The 18,882-nt window shown below is 36.5% G+C and overlaps 1 protein-coding gene and 1 long non-coding RNA gene across 2 annotated transcripts in view; one reads left to right on the top strand and one right to left on the bottom strand.

Moving 5' to 3' along the window:
• Nucleotides 1–6,180, top strand: part of DSG1 (desmoglein 1) — a 35,189-nt gene extending 29,009 nt beyond the window's left edge. The window contains exon 15 of the mRNA XM_032151720.2: nucleotides 1,227–6,180. Within this exon, the coding sequence (XP_032007611.1) occupies nucleotides 1,227–2,276 (1,050 nt within the window). The 3' untranslated portion in view covers nucleotides 2,277–6,180. The remainder of the gene's footprint in view (nucleotides 1–1,226) is intronic.
• The window catches only part of LOC116468097 (uncharacterized), a 12,339-nt gene extending 3,916 nt beyond the window's left edge, over nucleotides 1–8,423 (bottom strand). Inside the window, exons 1-2 of the long non-coding RNA XR_004247992.1 lie at nucleotides 8,389–8,423; nucleotides 692–792 (exon numbers count right to left, since the gene is read on the bottom strand). This is a non-coding gene — a long non-coding RNA (uncharacterized LOC116468097). The remainder of the gene's footprint in view (nucleotides 1–691; nucleotides 793–8,388) is intronic.
• Nucleotides 8,424–18,882: the final 10,459 nt, after the last annotated feature.

Below are 18,882 nucleotides of genomic sequence, written 5' to 3'. Positions count from 1 at the left end.
TAATTTTTTTGTATTTTTAGTAGAGACGGGGTTTCACCTGGTCTCGATCTCCTGACCTCGTGATCCACCCGCCTCGGCCTCCCAAAGTGCTGGGATTACAAGCGTGAGCCACCGCGCCCGGCCAAGTGGCTGATATTTTTAAATAAAATATTGGTAAAAGCATTCAAATAGCAATAGATAGTAATGAGGATTGTTGAAAACCATAGGAATACTTATTCATATATATAACAAAATATTTTATGTTATATTTTAATAACATAGAAATATCTTCTTTCCAATCTCTGATCAAATATCACTTTATCAGAGACCCCTTCCTTGATTACCCTATCTAAAAGAACAACACCCATCACTTTCTTTTTCTTTACCCTGCATCTGCCACCTCCTGACCATATGCTTCTGTGTTGTCTGTCTCACTCAACCAAAATGTAAGCTCTGTGAGAGAACAACTGTATCTGGTATTGTTCATTATGCACAGCTAAGTTCCAAACGCAGAGGGTCTGGCAAATAGCAAAGGCTCAATCATTTTTTTATATGAATGGCACAATGAGTTGGTTTCCTATAAGGTATTTCTGTTAACCTGAAAGTTTACAATCCACTATTATGAACAACAAAGATGAAAGGAAAGTGTATAAGTCTTTGGGCTTTTACTTTGAATTTAGAGATTATATTTTTTTAAAGTGTCTTCGATCACCTTTAATTTTGTAGAACAGACCCAGAGTCAAATTTTCCTGTTGCTGTGCTGAAAAAGCCATGTTGCAATAAACCTTCACAGAATCACCATATTCACTCCATCTGAAGGAAAGAAACAAAATCCTGAGTGAACCCAACTCAACTGTGAACTACCTTTTCCAGACAACAAACAAAACAACACATTTTTATGTCCTTGAAGTTCAGCATTTTTATATACCTCCCTCTAACTTTGTTATAAATAATTTGTGTGATTATTTTGTGTATGGTTTTATGTCCAAAGTACACAATTATAAATAAGTCCATTTAAGTAAATTTTTAAAACCATATTATTGGAATTATACTTAAAATAATTTCTAACCAAATTATTTCAAATAATTATAAAATTATTTTTAAGGCATCTCTAGTAGATGTTAGAATCTTGTTTTATTTCTTTCCTCTTTGGAAATGCTCTGGAAGAAAAACTAATGATAAAGCCTGTTCTATTATTGTTAAATATGCATTCATAATTTCATTTTCTCTTTCTCCTATAAATTCAGAAAGCATATGCTTATGCAGATGAAGATGAAGGACGCCCATCTAATGACTGTTTGCTCATATATGACATCGAAGGTGTAGGTTCCCCTGCTGGCTCTGTGGGTTGTTGTAGCTTCATTGGAGAAGACCTGGATGACAGCTTCTTGGATACCCTGGGACCTAAATTTAAGAAGTTGGCAGACATCAGCCTAGGAAAAGAATCATATCCAGACCTTGATCCTTCTTGGCCACCCCAAAGCACTGAACCAGTTTGCCTTCCTCAGGAAACAGAGCCCATTGTTAGTGGACACCCACCAATCTCCCCACATTTCGGCACTACCACAGTAATTTCTGAGAGCACCTATCCCTCGGGACCTGGTATACAGCATCCCAAGCCTATTCTCGATCCTCTGGGCTATGGTAATGTCACTGTGACCGAGTCTTACACCACCTCTGACACTCTGAAGCCCTCTGTGCATGTTCACGATAACCGACCAGCATCAAACGTGGTGGTGACAGAGAGAGTGGTCGGCCCAATCTCTGGCACTGATTTGCATGGAATGTTAGAGATGCCTGACTTGCGAGATGGGTCGAATGTTATAGTGACAGAAAGGGTAATAACACCAAGCTCTAGTCTACCCACCTCTCTGACTATCCATCATCCTAGAGAGTCCTCAAATGTGGTAGTGACAGAAAGAGTAATCCAACCAACTTCTGGCATGATAGGTAGTTTGAGTATGCACCCCGAGTTAGCCAATGCCCACAATGTGATTGTGACAGAGAGGGTTGTTTCTGGTGCTGGTGTAACTGGAATTAGTGGCACCACTGGGATCAGCGGTGGCATAGGCAGCAGTGGCCTGGTTGGCACCAGCATGGGTGCTGGGGGCGGGGCCCTGAGCGGAGCTGGCATAAGTGGTGGTGGCATTGGCCTGAGCAGCTTGGGAGGGACAGCCACCATTGGCCACATGAGGAGTTCCTCTGACCATCACTTTAACCAAACCATTGGGTCCGCCTCCCCTAGCGCAGCTCGAAGTCGAATCACAAAGTACAGTACCGTGCAATATAGCAAGTAGTCAGGACCCCAGCTCACTTTTTCATAGTCATTGTGGTTTAGATCCAATTCCCACCACTAAAAAACTAACAATGTGATTTATAACGCACAACTTCATGTTCAGGTCATCTAGGAGCAAGGTGAGAAATCACAATGAGAAAAATAAATGGAAACACCGCTGCTAGGGGAGAGCTCTCCTTAGCGTTCATAAACTTTTTTCTTATATAAGGACTAAGGAACTAAAACTTGAGGCAGAGTCTTCTTTGTGCCTGAGTGGCCTGTAGTGTATCTCCAGCACGTAACTGGCCTTACGACGGCAATTGGCATAATTCTCCTTGCTCTGTTTTGCTTTTCCATATAGCTCGAGCAAAATTCAAAAAGAACTAAATATGCAATATATGTTCATGTCTATGGGAAAAATCTAAAATGTGTGCCAGATGCCCTGTCGGTTTCACAGATAACATAAATAAAAATTCAACCACAGATTTATACAAGGGTTAACCATTTTTTTAAGTCTGATTACGTAGTCAAGTCCACAAGCCATCAAGCGCTCCTACCTTAATTATTGCACTAGAGAAAATAAATTTCAAATTAGGAAGTGTTTCCTAGGAGGAAAATTCCATTAGAGAGTGGCAATAGGATGAGGTTTCTTCAGGGTAAACTAGCAATGCCTGAGCCTGAACCTTAATTTGGGGACTCAGTTAAATCTCCTGTGGAGTCAAGGATTCTTCTGATTCTAGTTTGTGTTTAGTGATAGATGTAGTCTTGATGAATATTGCTTACTGGTGAGGTTGAGGAATATCATCCTCGTCTTTCCCTTTACCACTGTGGTTTTGACTTAAGAAAGCAAACTTCGCTAAGTTTACTTCTCGAACTGAAGCAAGTGAGGCCTGACATGGTTGTCATCACTAGTGGCAAATGACCTTCCAAGTAAGCAGATGGGAACTGAATTGTGTTTTCAGGTTTTGTTTTTAGTGCGTGATATTCATTCATATCCAGCTCTTTATTACTAGCTCTGAAGTTAAAATGATTTACATAGGCCGAGCTGTGGACAAAAAAAAAAGAAGAGGAAGCTTGTAGTACGCTTAAGCTTTGGGGAATTTTTTTTGTAAGGGGATCTAAAAAAATGTTTGTAGAACATGTAAAATGTTTAATGGGGAAAGTTGGAAAAGAATTCTTTTGTAAAGTAATACCATGCTAATTATTCGCTTTTGGTAAGTAAAGTAGTGGTTGCTTTAGCAAACCTCTGCTGCCATTTTGCAAGGATCAACCAGGAACTTTTAGCAGAATTGACAATATGGTGTTGTTAAGCATGAAATAATACCAGAAACCTATTCTGCTAGTTTATCTCACCCCCTAATTTTTCTCACTAGCATAAATTTTAAATTCCTGATTTGATTTGTCAATAAGATCTTGGCTTATATATGCTCTGATTTATAGGTAGTGTCCAAATTATATAGTATAACATATTTTTCTAGCTTCAAAATTTAGTAATGTCCTATTTATGATATACTATTTCTGTGTGTTTGCTATATAGTATTACCCAATTAAAAATCTCTAAAAAGAATCAAAGCATTCTAAGAAAAAGGTAAATTTACTATTGCATGGTAGAGAAATCTTTTTCTGTCTTAAATACAATGTTACTGTAAGCTCACTAAAATGAAACTCTATATGACAAAATAAAATTAGCAAAAAAAATTTGCCCTGAAGTTGTGAATTATGTACAACTTTTAAAGAATTTACCCCAATTACTCAAATTTCCCAGGAAATTACAAAGCCAAAGAATATTCGACTTCCTCCACTGGTCAAAAGGGGATAGGAGTGAATTATTTAACCTAGAGCTATTTTGCTCTGTAACAACAGATAAGGCTAATATTTTAAAAGCCACAGTATACATCTTCTTTTAACTCTGTAGAATATGTAAAATTTTGATAGTCTGTAGTATGCTAAATGCAGAAGTATAAATAAAGTCATTCAAAGGGAGTCTTTTCTTTTTCTGCCACTTAGGGGGCTACATTAAGGATGGGTAATCTTTCCAGGAATAAAGTCAAAAGGTATTTATTAAAACATACTTGAGTATGCCTGGGTCCAGGAGTTTTACAGAATAGAAATAAGTATTAATGAATTAATTAAGTAATTTATTAAAGGGAATGGTAGCTGACCACAGGAAACTTACTTGCTGTTTTGATGTGAAATATCATCACAAGCTTTTCTTAAGACATCTGATATCTTCCAGACATATTTTTTAGGTTGTCTTGCAAACAACAAAATCACTGTCTTTAATAACTGTTGCTGTTAAAATCCATTGGTTGTTAAGATCCCCCCAATTTAGTTACATTTGAACTCCTAAACACTGTTAAATGATGGGAAAAACAAGAAAAAACATGGCCATGAGTCATCTATCTTTCTAGGAAGATACTTTCTAATCAAACTTTTCTTCCAGGATTGCACATTGATGGGAAAAACAAGAAAAATTGAAGTATTAGTCATCTATCTTTCTGGGAAGATACTTTCCAACTAATTTTTTCTTCCAGGATTGCACATTGATTTTCCATTTAGTCCTAAATTTTATAATTACGTTTTCAAGACATCAACGATTTTAGTAGTTATTTAAAGGCATGTCATTTTTCAATGAACAAGCTTTGGGCAGAACTTCATTCTTCTTTTTAGATGTTTACTCTAGATCATATACATCATGTCATAGACCAAGAAGAGATATGGAAATCATTTTATAAGTGAATACTATAATTGGGATTCAAGCTGAGTTTCAGATCAACTTGCTCTTAACAAAAGGAAGAAGAAAGAGATAGTAATTTAATACTATGTATGTATGGTTTGAAAACAAACCATAATGTTTATAAAATATCTATCTGACTGTCTAAAGAGGTAATCTTTAGGGGAAAAAATCAGTGTATTATAAATACTTTACCATTTAATATCAACCAAAATACCATCTCAAGCTAATTTTGACACTGAATTAAAGATATACCTGCTACATATTATTTACTTCTAAGTACATTGCCTGATGTAATTGCATTTGCACTGAAAAATTAAAAGAAAAAGTACGTATTTAGGGTTATTTATATATCTTCATCTAGACATCTGTTCTACATTTGTGTATAAAGTTTTTAGCATCATAATTTTTATTCAAGAAAATGTTCTGACAAAATTTTAATTATATGTCTTCAAAAATTACATTTTTTACTCTAGTAAGTAGATGTTTTTAGTTATCTGGCAATTTATTTCTGTATTTATACCAATGTTTGATTGTCATGGTACAAAATATATGCCACCCTTTGACTTTTGCTGGAGTTGAAAGGCGTTATCATGTTTAGCATAAATGGTCATGACTATTTTGGAAAGACATTTAAAACCCAAAGCAAACTTTTAAAAGTATTTGCCACATTTTCCCATGCCTATTTCATAAATTCCAACTTTTTCTTTTTTTTACAATTTCTGGTATTTTTAAGACCCATTTCACATTGCACTAGGACACGGCAGTCCACAGTAGAGTGCTACTCTCCTTGAAATCAAATCTGTCTTCCACTTCCAGATTATTCAATTTATGTCAGGACAAATCTTGACTAGATCAACCTATTATCCATCAGATAATATTAAAACAATGTGTAATCTTGTTTGTCTACATTCTCTTCCCAGTTTAGCTGTATTTGAATTACTAAACGCTTTATCGTCAAACTGTACCTAGTCTAACTTATTTTTCTTTTGCTGTCTGTTTTACAAGCATTTTAAAATTCTAATATTCATCTCTGGTGGTGTTTAAAATAAGGTTCTCTTATTCAAGTTTCAATATAAAAGTTTTTGGATTATTTGGGTGCTAGTTTCTTGCTTGGTTATCTGTTGGTTTTTTTAAGTTGATTTGTAATTTCCAAAGAGTTATGCATACAGCAATAAAGTGATTAATATGCCTCCCTTATCTTTTCTGAATTATAAGCAAGGGGGAGGTTTTAGACTATAAAACCAAAGTTATCAAATCTAGTTATTATCATCCTGTGTTGGAGGAGATAATAATTCTTTTATTTTCACAATGTTAAAATATGTTTTCATTCTCCATTTCCTAGCTATCTTTTTTTAATGTGTACTGAGGAACCTACTCTCTGGATCACTAATTACAGATGCTAGAGCCCAGCCTTGACCAGGTGCTTAGCCCCACAAAGGAACAGATGATAAAAAGCTGCATTTTTAGTTTTTATTTAATACTTGTAGCATCTTTATACTTTTACGTTTCTTTCTTTCATACTCTGCATTTTTATTTTTGCCTACACCAGCATTTTATTTCTTTTAAAATGACTTTTCTTCTTTTTTGCCTTTTAAATCATACCCTTTCATCTTTACTGGGATGCATCTCCTTTTGTTCTCCAGTGCCACTTCCAGACTGTTATCAACTTCATCTTGCACAAAATCTTGCCTCTTTCAGACTTGTATGATCCTTTCCCTCTCTTCTCTTCTTCATAATGTCTCTACTTTTAATGAAGGCTCCAATATCCTGGCCTAAAGTCTTTTGTGACTTTCTTAACTTCTGAGAGTGTTCACAGTAACTTAAACATCCACATTGATAAACCACCCAAGGCCCAGATTCTCATTTCTAGACCTCCATTTGCCCCTCCACTCAGCTGTCATTTCCTTGTCATTACCCAGAATATTGGTACCTGGAATGCCTCAGTTTCTGTCTCTACAGCCTCTGACCATTTCCCTCTCATCCTTCCAGCTCATGGGCTCACATTGTTGTCATTCCTCCACTTCATCAAAGCTTCAATGTGTTGACTCTCACCACTTTCTCACTGTCAGCTTCACCTCTCTGTCTAATCTAGCTTCATGAGTCCAACTAGAGTCACCTCTTTGTGAATGCCTTCAACGTACTTGCCCTGCTGTCAGACCTTTTGCCCTCCATTTCTATCTGCACACAAACAGCCAAACAAATTATCCAAGTGAGCTGACTTTTTAAATATTAAGCACTCAATCTCAAATCTCAGCATAACATCAGATACTTCCCTGAAATCCTATCTGCTTCTCTTAAAGATGTCCCATCTCATCATACTAGATTGCTACTGTGCATCTTCTCTGTCCTCAAACCTCCCACACCCCCTCTTCCTTTCTCATTCTTTGCTGATGATCTAATCCTATAGTTCATTGAGAAATCAAAGGTCATCTATTTCTAATGCATTCATCTTCCTCTGCGAAACCTCCATATCCACCTCTACTTGCACCCATCTTCTCCTCCCTCCCATGGGTTTATTCCATGGATTTGTGGCCTACTCATACGAAAACACAGTCCTCCAGTTCTGCTCAAATCAAGGACTTTACTCCTCCCCTAATAGTCTCTTTCCTATTCTTTTTCCTCTTTCTCTCTCTCTTTCTGTTTCCTCTCCTTCTCTCTCTCTTCTCATCTTCTCTCTCTCTTTCCTCTCTCTTTCTCCTGTCTTTTTTCTCTCTCCACTCTGTCTTTTTATCTCCTCTTTCTCATTCTCTTCCTGTCTCCTCTGTCTACCATCTCTCTCTCCTCTCTTCCTTCCCTTTCCTTCCTCTCCCTAGAACATTTTCATCTGCACCCCTCCTTGTAGCTAAAGCCTCATTTGTTTGCTTGTTTCATCAAGCTTCTTGAGGTTCATGTACACATGTTGTCTTTTCTTTTCCATGTCCCATCAGACTTCAAAGTCCTCCCATCAGATTATCATAATGGTCCTTACCAAGCTTGTCTAAGATCTATGCATTGCAAGCACAAGGCCCACTTTTCTCTTCTCCCTCTTTCTTAACCTCTGGGAAAAATCTTTAAAAAGTAACCCTTCTCTCCTCCTTGAAACACTCTTGTGTCTTGGCTTGTGTAACATCATTATCTCCTGATATCCTTTGTATTTCATCAGCCAGTCTCGCTCATTCTATTTCCCTTGTTTCTCATTTATCCAATCCAAAGTTTGGCTCCAAGCCCTCTTCTCTTAACATTTTACACTGACTCTGTGAGACCTCATCAATACCCCTTTTCAAATGTTCAAAATTAAACTTATAATTTTACCTCCGAGTGAGGCAATGCTTCACCCTGCTTCGGCTCGCACATGGTGCGCTGCACTGACTGTCCTGCACCCACTGTTTGGCACTTCCTAGTGAGATGAACCCAGTACCTCAGATGGAAATGCAGAAATCACCCGTCTTCTGCATGGCTCACACTGGGAGATGTAGACCGGAGCTGTTCCTATTCGGCCATCTTGGCTCTCAACCCCTAAGGAAACGTTTTGGCTTTTGCAAATGGCATTCACTCTGCATGAAACATTCTCCTCCTCACTTTTATATGGCAGCATCCTTTCATCCTTCAGGTAGCAATTTAAATATTATTTCCTCATATATTCTTTCCTTTGTCAATGTTTTCACGTATTCATTCATTTACTCCACGGATATTTATTGAATTCCAAATAGTTATTCCAAGCAGTGGTGACATGACAGTGAAAGACAAAGTCCTTCTCCTCGTGGAGTTTATGATCAAGATAGAATGGAGATGGGGGAAGTCTGACAATAAAGAACTAAACAAGTAAATATATGGTATGTTAGATGACAATAAATGATCAAGAGAAAAATAAAGTGAGATAATTCAGGAGAGGGATTGCAGGGCAGGAGGGATGCACTTTTATATAGGATAAATGAGGCAGGGTTCTATTAGAAAGTAATATTCGAACAGAGATTTAAAGAACATTAAGGAGCAAGCTATGTGGCTATCTGGGTACAGGACATTTCAGACAGAGGGATATTTATGGAAGAGCAAGATCTCTGTGTGTGGAGAGATTAAAAGAAGGAAAGCAGCAGGAGGCAGGATCCCAGAGGAAAGGGTTGAGATTGAGCTTGGCCTTGCAGGCCATTCTAACGGACTTATTCTGAATGTAATGGAGAGCTACTGGAGAGTTGGGGATGAGGAGTGCTTTGTTGAGGTTTGGGGTCGTTTGTTTATTTGTTTGTTTGTTTTGAGATGGGCTCTTGATCTGTCATCCAGGCTGGAGTGCAGTAGCATGATCATGACTCACTGCAGCCTCAACATTCTGAGCTCAAGAGATCCTTCTACCTCAGCCTCCAGAGTAACTGGGACTACAGGCATGAGCCACCATGCCCTCCTAATTTTTGTATTTTTGATAGAGACAGAGTTTTGTAATGTTGTCCAGGCTAGTTTCAAACTCCTGGAATCAAGCAATCCTCCCACTTTGCCCTCCCAAAGTGGTGAGATTATAGGCATGAGTCACTGTGCCCAGCCTGGATTTGTATTTTTAAAGGAACATTCTACCTACAGCATTGACACTTTGGGAAGGAAGTCACAAAAATCAAGAAGTTATGTTAAAGAGCTACTGCAATAATCCAAGTGAGTGAGTGATCCAACCATAGCAGGTAGCAAAACAAGTGACAAAAAAAACAAAAGCCCTGGACAGATCAATTACAGAAAAAAAAATTTAGGAAAAAAGGTCACTGAGCAACAGATTAAATTTAAATCTCACTATGAATTGCCTTGAAAAACTCAAACATAATAAATACAAATGGAGAATGTTAGGTTGATCAAAAAGCTTAGAAATGATGCCAGTTTCTAGTCATCTACTTGGTTATTGAGTTCAAATAAAACAAATTCCAGCTGACCCTGAGAGACTTGCTTTTCCTAGTTTTACAAAGAAAGTTGAACAACTTAGTATATCCCAGTCTGTGGCTGTTTCTCGTCATATCTCTTCTTTCTTCAGCCCTTATATAAAACCTAGGAGGAAAAATTTCTGCCTCCAGAACTTTCTAAAAACTACTCAGAATATCAGGCTCTAATTCTGACCAAAGTTTGCATCTGATTGGACCCAGAATATAATTTGTCACATTTTTTCAAAGAAAAATGTTTTGATCCACTCAATTTATTTACTGTCTGTCTCAAAGTATATGCCAGTTTCAGCTTAATAAATTATAGACATGTGATTCTCAGCTTGTTTTGACCACTGCCTTATATTGGGCTCACCCAAATTTAAGGAGCAAACTCTGAGACAGGATTAGAGAGCAATTTTGGAAGGAGGTAGAGGAACCACTGGTAGGTAACGGAGGTGAAACATGCAAGGGAAAGCTACCGATAAATTGTACCTAACAAGCCAATTACAACCATGGGCAACTGACGCTTGGTCATCTTGGGGAAAACACTGGGAGCCAGCATAGTACATGCCCTGTGGTTAAGAGAAATAAGTGAGATAGTGTATTTATACATACCAGCTGTCATCAGCTAATAACTAAGGGCCACTTCTGGAGATAGTTAATTCCCTGCATCTGCTGCACAGGTGGGCAAAGTGGCTTTGGCATCAGTGAAGTGAAAAAATGCAGGAGCTGGCCCTTTGGGTGCGTGGGCACTGAAATGATAGGGGAAAAATATGGAGAAAGCTTTCTCAAGGTCTGTTACAGCTATTAGGATATTGCAGCACTCTGGTAATCGATGCCATTAGAAACCTCAGAATTTGCTGACATGACAGGCCTTTCTTGAACATTTCCCTGTAAATAAGAATGGGTCAGATGCTACCATATTGATAGATTAGGTAACAAAACCCAATGGTGTGAAATAGCAAAGTCTTCAGGTCCCCTGTGTCACTAACTTGTGCCTTCATGGTTTTATATCATTTATGTTAATTAGATGCTTGCCCCCCATAGATTGCTTACACGTATAACCATTTTTCTGCAATATATGACTTGGCTTTACCTTTACAAACTTAGGAATGGCCTGAATAATTGGTTTTGATATCTATTCACTGCCAGAGGAAAGGCTGTGAGTTCATTAAAGTTATCATTTTTTTGTAAACGTAACCCCAACATTTTAATAAGTTGTTACTGATAACATCATACCAATCTACCCAGTCTCTGAGACATGTTCTTGCACCTAGCTTATTTTAAAAGGCATAACAGACCAGGTGCAGTGGCTCACACCTGTAATCCCAGCACTTTGGGAGGCTGAGGCAGGCAGATCACTTGAGGTTAGGGGTTCAAGACCAGCCTGACTAACGTGGTGAAACCCCATCTCTACCAAAAACACAAAAATTAGCCGGGTGTGGTAGCAGGCGCCTGTAGTCCAGCTAGTTGGGAGGCTGAGGCAAGAGAATCTCTTGAACCCGGGAGGCAGAGGTTGCAGTGATCTGAGATCGTGCCATTGAACTCTGGCCTAGACGATAAGGGTGAAACTCCGTCTCAAAAAAAAAAAAAGTCACAACAAAAAAATTATATTGCTATTAGTTGGGTATGCAAATAATTAACTAACAAAAGTTGAATTAATGTGTGATGCACAGAGGTCAGCACAGCAACAAACAGAAACTTGCTGAGTGCATGAATAAATACAGTCCATTTATACTCACATGGTTCTGAAACCCATCCTTGCATTGACAGTCTATAAAAGAACTGAGACCCTCAATCACATCATATTGCTTATCAAATTCTCACCACTCCAAACAGAACTACTTTTTCCAAATTGCTCATTGGTGTGATGGCACCTCTTTAAACTGAATGACAATATGGCTACATTTTGTGAGATTGTAAAATGTGTCTTGGCCAATTGTCTTACATGCATTTTAGGAAAAGATTAGTTATGTAAAAATTTAGACTTAACTAGTTTTTAGTTAGAGCTGTAGGGTAAAGAAAAAATAGTTTGCTTTTTACCATTTTTCAAATATTTGAAAAATGAGTCCAAAAAAAGGGATTCTAAAATTGGAACAAGAATATGTCTTTCTTCACATAAAAAAATCATAGTAGTGGTAGAAATGTACTCCTAGAACTCTGTGAGATTGATAAATAAAAATAACATATAAAAGATCACCTGATAGATGAAATCAAACATACAGAAAGATTCTGAACCTGCTGAACTCGAGAACAAGTGTTGTTCTCTGGGAGAATAAATGTGATTTTTCTATCTCATGGAGAAAGAATGTTTTATCAAATATTCCTACAGCTTAGGTGAAGGGTATGTCAAAATATCTACTCATCTTTGCTCTCTGTTCATGACCAGTGAATAATTTTTGGACTGCTACCTTGATTGCTAGGGCAAGCAGAGGGCATCCTTTGCACAGAGCATATGAACTTCAAAGTTATTGCACATGAAAAGAGCTATTACTCACTGCAAATTAATAAATTAATATTTTGGCCGGGCGTGGTGGCTCATGCTTGTAATCCCAGCACTTTGGGAGGCCGAGGTGGGCGGATCACGAGGTCAGGAGATCGAGACCATGGTGAAACCCCGTCTCTACTAAAAATACAAAAAATTAGCCGGGCATGGTGGCAGGCGCCTGTAGTCCCAGCTACTCGGAGAGGCTGAGGCAGGAGAATGGCGTGAACCCGGGAGGCGGAGCTTGCAGTGAGCCGAGATCGCGCCACTGCACTCCAGCCTGGGTGACAGAGTGAGACTCTGTCTCAAAAAAATAAATAAATAAATAAATAATAAATTAATATTTTGCCTTATACATCATCTTGTATAAACTTGACTATTGAGAATTTGTCACCAAGAAAACTAATCTGATTTCAGTATAAAGACAAAAATAAACATGCGACTGGAAAACTGGAATATAAGGCTTGCAGTGGGGAAACTCAAGACAAGTGATCTAATTAATAGGCTTCATTACTAATGGAGCTCAGTCCTCCTTAGAAAAATCCTGGAAGCCTTCTGGCTGGTCTTCTTTAACCAACACTTTTATCAAAAGCCTAAAAGCCTTCCTTTTACAACATTATGGTTTGTGAAGTGAAGATAATGAATTCTATTTTTAAGGTGAATAATATATTTAATAGTCATTAAAACCGAAATAAAAATTAAAAATTAATATCGTAAAATTTCAAATACAGGTAGACAATTATCACAAATTATGTGTTATGAAGCAAAAAAGAAAAATCTTATTTAATAACTATCACTAAAAATTAGATATTAATATATAGAAAAAATCAAGTCAGATCTATACCTCATACTATAGGTTTTAATAAACAAGTTAAAGATATAAACTAGAAATTCTGAAAGGCAAAACACACTCAAAGAGGATAAATTACATGCTATTTTCTTTACATAAAACTATCTAATTTAATCTCCCAAAATTCACTAGGGAGGGAAACAGATAAGGAAATTGTACTTTAGAGAGCTAAATTAACTCGCTTACAGGAACAAACCAAGTTAACAGAAGTTTTGGAATTTGAAGCAGATCTAAATCTGTACGTGTCTCAATATGCCTGAGTGACATAGTACATTTACCTAAACTATAAATAGGGATATAATTATATAACTATTGACAAACTAGAAGCCATAATTAAGAATAAATAAGCTAAAAATATGTACATTTCAACTTCTGCAAAATAAAAACTGACAAAGATGATAAAAATGAAGACATCGAGAATGTACAGTAAATGATATCAGAGTTAAGACACTCTTACTCCACTCAGCTCTATGAAACCAATAAATAATAAATAAAATAAGAATAGAAAATAACCCATCTTCAAAAAGAACCTAAAAATGGCAATTAACCCCTCTGCCCCAAACAAACACACAACACAAAGAATGTATACTAAATACAGTAAAATTTGTATTCAAATTAGTAACATTTAGAACTAGTTAATTTTCCTTCAGATCTCTTTCAGAGTTGCTATTGCCCGAATGTTCATGTCCTCTCAAAATTAATATGTTGGGTTCCTAATCCCCAAGGTGATGGTATTAGGTGGTGGGACCTTTGAGTGGTGATTAGCTCATGAAGGTGGAGCCCTCATGAATGTTATTAATGCCTATATAGAGTAAGCTTGCTGCATCATATTACCTGACTTTAAACTATACTGCAAGGCTACAGCAACCAAAACAGCATGGTACTGGTACAGAAATAGATAGATAGACCAATGGAGCAGAATAGAGAACTCAGAAATAAAGCCACACACCTACAGCCATCTGCTCTTTGACAAAATTGATAAAAAATAATCAGATGGGGAAAGGGTTTTCTATTCAATAAATGATGCTGGGATAGCTGGCTAGCCATATGCAGATGAATGAAACTGGACCCCTACATTTCATCATATACAAAAATCAACTCAAGATGAATTAAAGACTTAAATGTAAGACCTCAAACTGTAAGAATACTAGAAGAAAACCTAGGAAATACCATCCTGGACATTGGCCTTGGCAAAAAATTTATGGCTAAGTCTTCAAAAGCAATTGCAACAAAAACAAAAATTGACAAGTGAGGCCTAATTAAACTAAAGCGCTTCTGTACAGCAAAAGCAACTATCAACAGAGTAAACAGACGACCTACAGAATGGGAGAAAATATTTGCAACTATGCATCCAACGATGTCTAATACTCAGAATCTGTAAGGAACTTAAACAGTTGAACAAGCAATAAACAAATAACCACATTAAAAAGTGGGCAAAAGACATGAATGGACACTACTTAAAAGAAGACTATACAAGCAGCCAACAAACACATGAATAAATGCTCCACATCACTAATCATCAGAGAAATGCTAATTAAAATCACAATGAGATACCACCCCAAACCAGTCGGAATGACTATTATTAAAAAGTTTAGGGAAAAAAAAACAGATGCTGGCGAGGCTGCAGAGAGAAGGGAAAGATTATACATGGTTAGTGGGAATGTAAATTAGTTCAGCCACTGTGAAAAACAGTTTAGAGATTTGTCAAGGAATTTAAAACAGAACCTACCATTCAACACAGCAATCCTGTTACTAGATATATATCCAAAAGAAAATAACTCAGTCTACCAAAAAGATACATGCATGTGTATGTTCATCACAGCACTACTCACAATAGCAAAACATAGAATCAACCTAGGTGCCCATTAATGGTGGACTGGATAAACAAAATGAGGGACATATACACCATGAAATACTACACAGCCCTAAAAAAGAATGAAATTATGTCCTTTGCAGCAATATGGATGCAGCTGGAGGCAATTATGCTAAAGTGAATTAATTCAGGAACAGAAAACCAAATACTGCATGTTCTCATTTACAAGTGAGAGCTAAGCATTGGTACTAATAGACATAAAGATAGCAACAATAGACACTGAGACTACTAGAGTAGGGAGGGAGGCAAAGGGCAAGGGTTGAAAAACTATTGGGCCCAGCACGGTGGCTCACCTGTAATCCCAGCACTTTGAGGAGCCAAGGCAGGCAGATCACAAGGTCAGGAGTTCAAGACCGGCCTGGCTAACATAGTGAAACCCCGTCTCTACCAAAAATACAAAAATTAGGTGGGCATGGTGGCGGGCATTTGTAGTACCAGCAACTTGGGAGGTAGAGGCAGGAAAATCCCTTGAACCTGGGAGGCAGAGATTGCAGTGAGCCAAGATGGAGCCACTGCACTCCAGCCTAGGCGATAGAGCAAGACTCCGTCTCCAAAAAAAAAAAACAACTAACTGTTGAGTACTATGCTCAAACCTGGGTGATGGAATCAATCACACCCCAAACCTTAGCATCACACAATGTACCCATGTAACAACATGTACCCTCTAAATCTAAAATTAAAGTTGAAATTATTTTTTAAAAAGAAAATACAAATTTAAATTACAATGAGGTACCACTATGTGCTTATTAGAACGGCTAAAATTAAAAAGTCTGCCATACCAAGTGCTGGTGGGAAAGCAAAATGATACCTCAAGTTTGGAAAGCAGTTTGGCAGTTTCTTAAAATGTTAAACATGCATCTACACCATGACCCAGACATTCTACTCCCAGATATTTACCCAAGAGAAATGAATGTCTATAAATCTGTACAAAGATGTGTACACAAATTTTTATAGCAACTCTATTTCAGATAGCCCCAAACTGATAACAATGCAAATGTTCATCAACAGATGAACAAAGTTTAAACAATTGTACTATACTTACACAGTTAAATACTACTCGGCAATTTAAGAGAATGAACTATTGATGCACAAAACTCTGAGTATGAATCACAAAATAATTGTGCTGAGTGACAAATGTCAAACAAAAAATGAACACACTGTGTAGCCCCATATATAAAAAATAAACTATAATAAATATATAACATAACATATAATTCCATAAAAAGTAAATTAATCTCTAGTGATAGAAAACATATTAGTGTTGCCTGGGAATAGGGTAGCTGGGTAGGGTGGAGGGAAGGATTATAAAGTTGCATGGGGAAACTTTTAGGGATAATGGATATGTCCATTATCTTGGTTGTAATGAACATGGATGGAAAACTCCTAAACAAAATAGTCACAAACTGAATCCAGGAATATACCAAAAATACTAGTGACCAAATTTGAATTTGTTACCAACAATGCAAGATTAGGTTAACATTAGAAAATCAATCCATGTAATATACACAGTAATAGATTGAGAAGAAAACATATAATCTTCCCAATATATATGACATGTTTGCTAAAATCCAGCATGTTCTTATGATTAAACATTCCTAGCAAATTATGAGCAGGAGATTTTCTTAACCTTATGCACAATTTCTATAAAATCAATGAAACAAATATTATACCTGATAGTGGAATATTAAAAGTTTTCTCTTTGAAATAAAGAAATAACAATGATGTTCACGATCACAGCTTCATTTAACATGGCATTGATGGTTCAAAGAGTAGGAGGGAAAGCTTATAGGGACTGGAAGAAAAAGAAAACTATCATTATTGTCAGATTAAAAGATCGTGTAGTCAAAACTCCAAAAGAATCTTTGGATATATCATTCCAATTTTAAATATGGATTTAACAAAATTACTGGACACAAAAATCAAAAGGCTGAAATCAATTGTATTTCTATCTGCAAGAAAACGTAATTAAATAAATATAACATTTATACTAGCATCAAAGAAATCTCAAGTATCAAACAATATGTATTTTAAATGCCTCTGTAAGACCTTGACAGTGAAACATAATTAAACTGTATTAAATAAACCTTAAAAAAGAGATATGTTCTCTGTTTATGTATTCTAATACTTGAGCCAAAACTGAAATTTGATTCTTTCCAATTTACTTAAACGTATTTTGCAATCCTAATCAAAATCCTAGTTCACCTGTGAAATAGATAGCTGATTTTAAAATGTACAGGAAATACAATTGGCCGAGAATAGCCAAAACACTTGAATGGAGCAAAGTGGGAGAACTTTCTCTATCAGATATTAAGATTTACTACAAAACTATGCAATTAAAGTGAAATTAGCAATGACATAAGAATAGACAAGTAAGTAAAAGGAAAAAAGAGTATACAGTTTAAAAAGATACACACTTTTATCAACACTTATTTTTATTTAAATTTTTAATATTTTATTATCATTATTTGTATATTATTTATTTTATGCACAGATTTTGACTTATTATAGCTAAGCAGTGCAAAAAAACACACTGTTTTCAATTAATGTGCTAGGACATTAAGGTATCCATACAAAAACAAAGATGAAATTGACCCTATACCATTTACAAAAATCATCTCCATGTAATTTAGAGATGTAAACGTGTAAGGCAATATATTATAGGTACATAAAAAGCTTTCTTGAACAAGACATAAGAGCATTAACTATAAAAGAAAGAACTGATAAATGAGGACTGAAAATAAGAGTTTCTAGTCACGATAAGAACTCATTAAAAAATTCAAAAGATGAACCACAGAATGAGTTCAAAATATTTGTAATGCATGTAACCAACAAATAATACATAGATATGCATAACTTAGAGCACTAAAAATTATTTTTAGCAAACAGAGCAATGCAGTTTAAAAAGGGGGAAAACACTTTAATATGCAAATATTAAATGTTTATATTAATATTTAATATTAATAACATTAACTAAATAATTTAATATGAATATTAACAATTAATACTAATAAAGGAAAAATTGCAAACGGCCAATAGACATATGCAAAGATGCCCAACACAGCAATAATCAGAGAAATGCAAATGAGATATAATACTCATCCTACAAATTGGCTAAAATTTAAAAGTCTAATAATGCTTTTGATATTGGTGTTGGTGAGCAAAGAAAACTCTCCTTAAACTGCTGATGGGAGCTCAGTTGGTATTCTCTAGCAGGCTAGGGAATTCATGTACATTTGCTGACATAAAGGAGACATGAGAAAGGAAGCAGAGATGATGTGATTGCTGGAAGGAGGACATAAGCCAAAGAATGAAAGCAGCCTCTACAAGCAGGAAATAGCAGGGAAATACATCTATTCCTAAGAACCTCTAGCAGGAACGAACCTTGCCCAAGATTCATTGTGGACTTCAGACCTCCAGAACAGTAAGATAATAAATTTGTGTTGTTTTAAGCCATCCCATTACTGGGTATATACCCAAAGGAGTATAAATCATGCTGCTATAAAGACACATGCACACGTATGTTTATTGCGGCACTATTCACAATAGCAAAGAGTTGGAACCAACCCAAATGTCCAACAACAATAGACTGGATTAAGAAAATGTGGCACATATACACCATGGAATACTATGCAGCCATAAAAAATGATGAGTTCGTGTCCTTTGTAGGGACATGGATGAAACTGGAAAATATCATTCTCAGTAAACTATCGCAAGGACCAAAAACCAAACACCGCATGTTCTCACTCATAGGTGGGAATTGAACAATGAGAACTCATGGACACAGGAAGGGGAACATCACATTCCGGGTACTG

This window comes from Hylobates moloch, unplaced genomic scaffold (assembly GCF_009828535.3).
Source record: "Hylobates moloch isolate HMO894 unplaced genomic scaffold, HMol_V3 SCAFFOLD_5, whole genome shotgun sequence".
In the NCBI taxonomy this organism is placed as follows: Eukaryota; Metazoa; Chordata; class Mammalia; order Primates; family Hylobatidae; genus Hylobates; species Hylobates moloch.
This window is presented reverse-complemented; position numbering and strand designations above follow the sequence as displayed.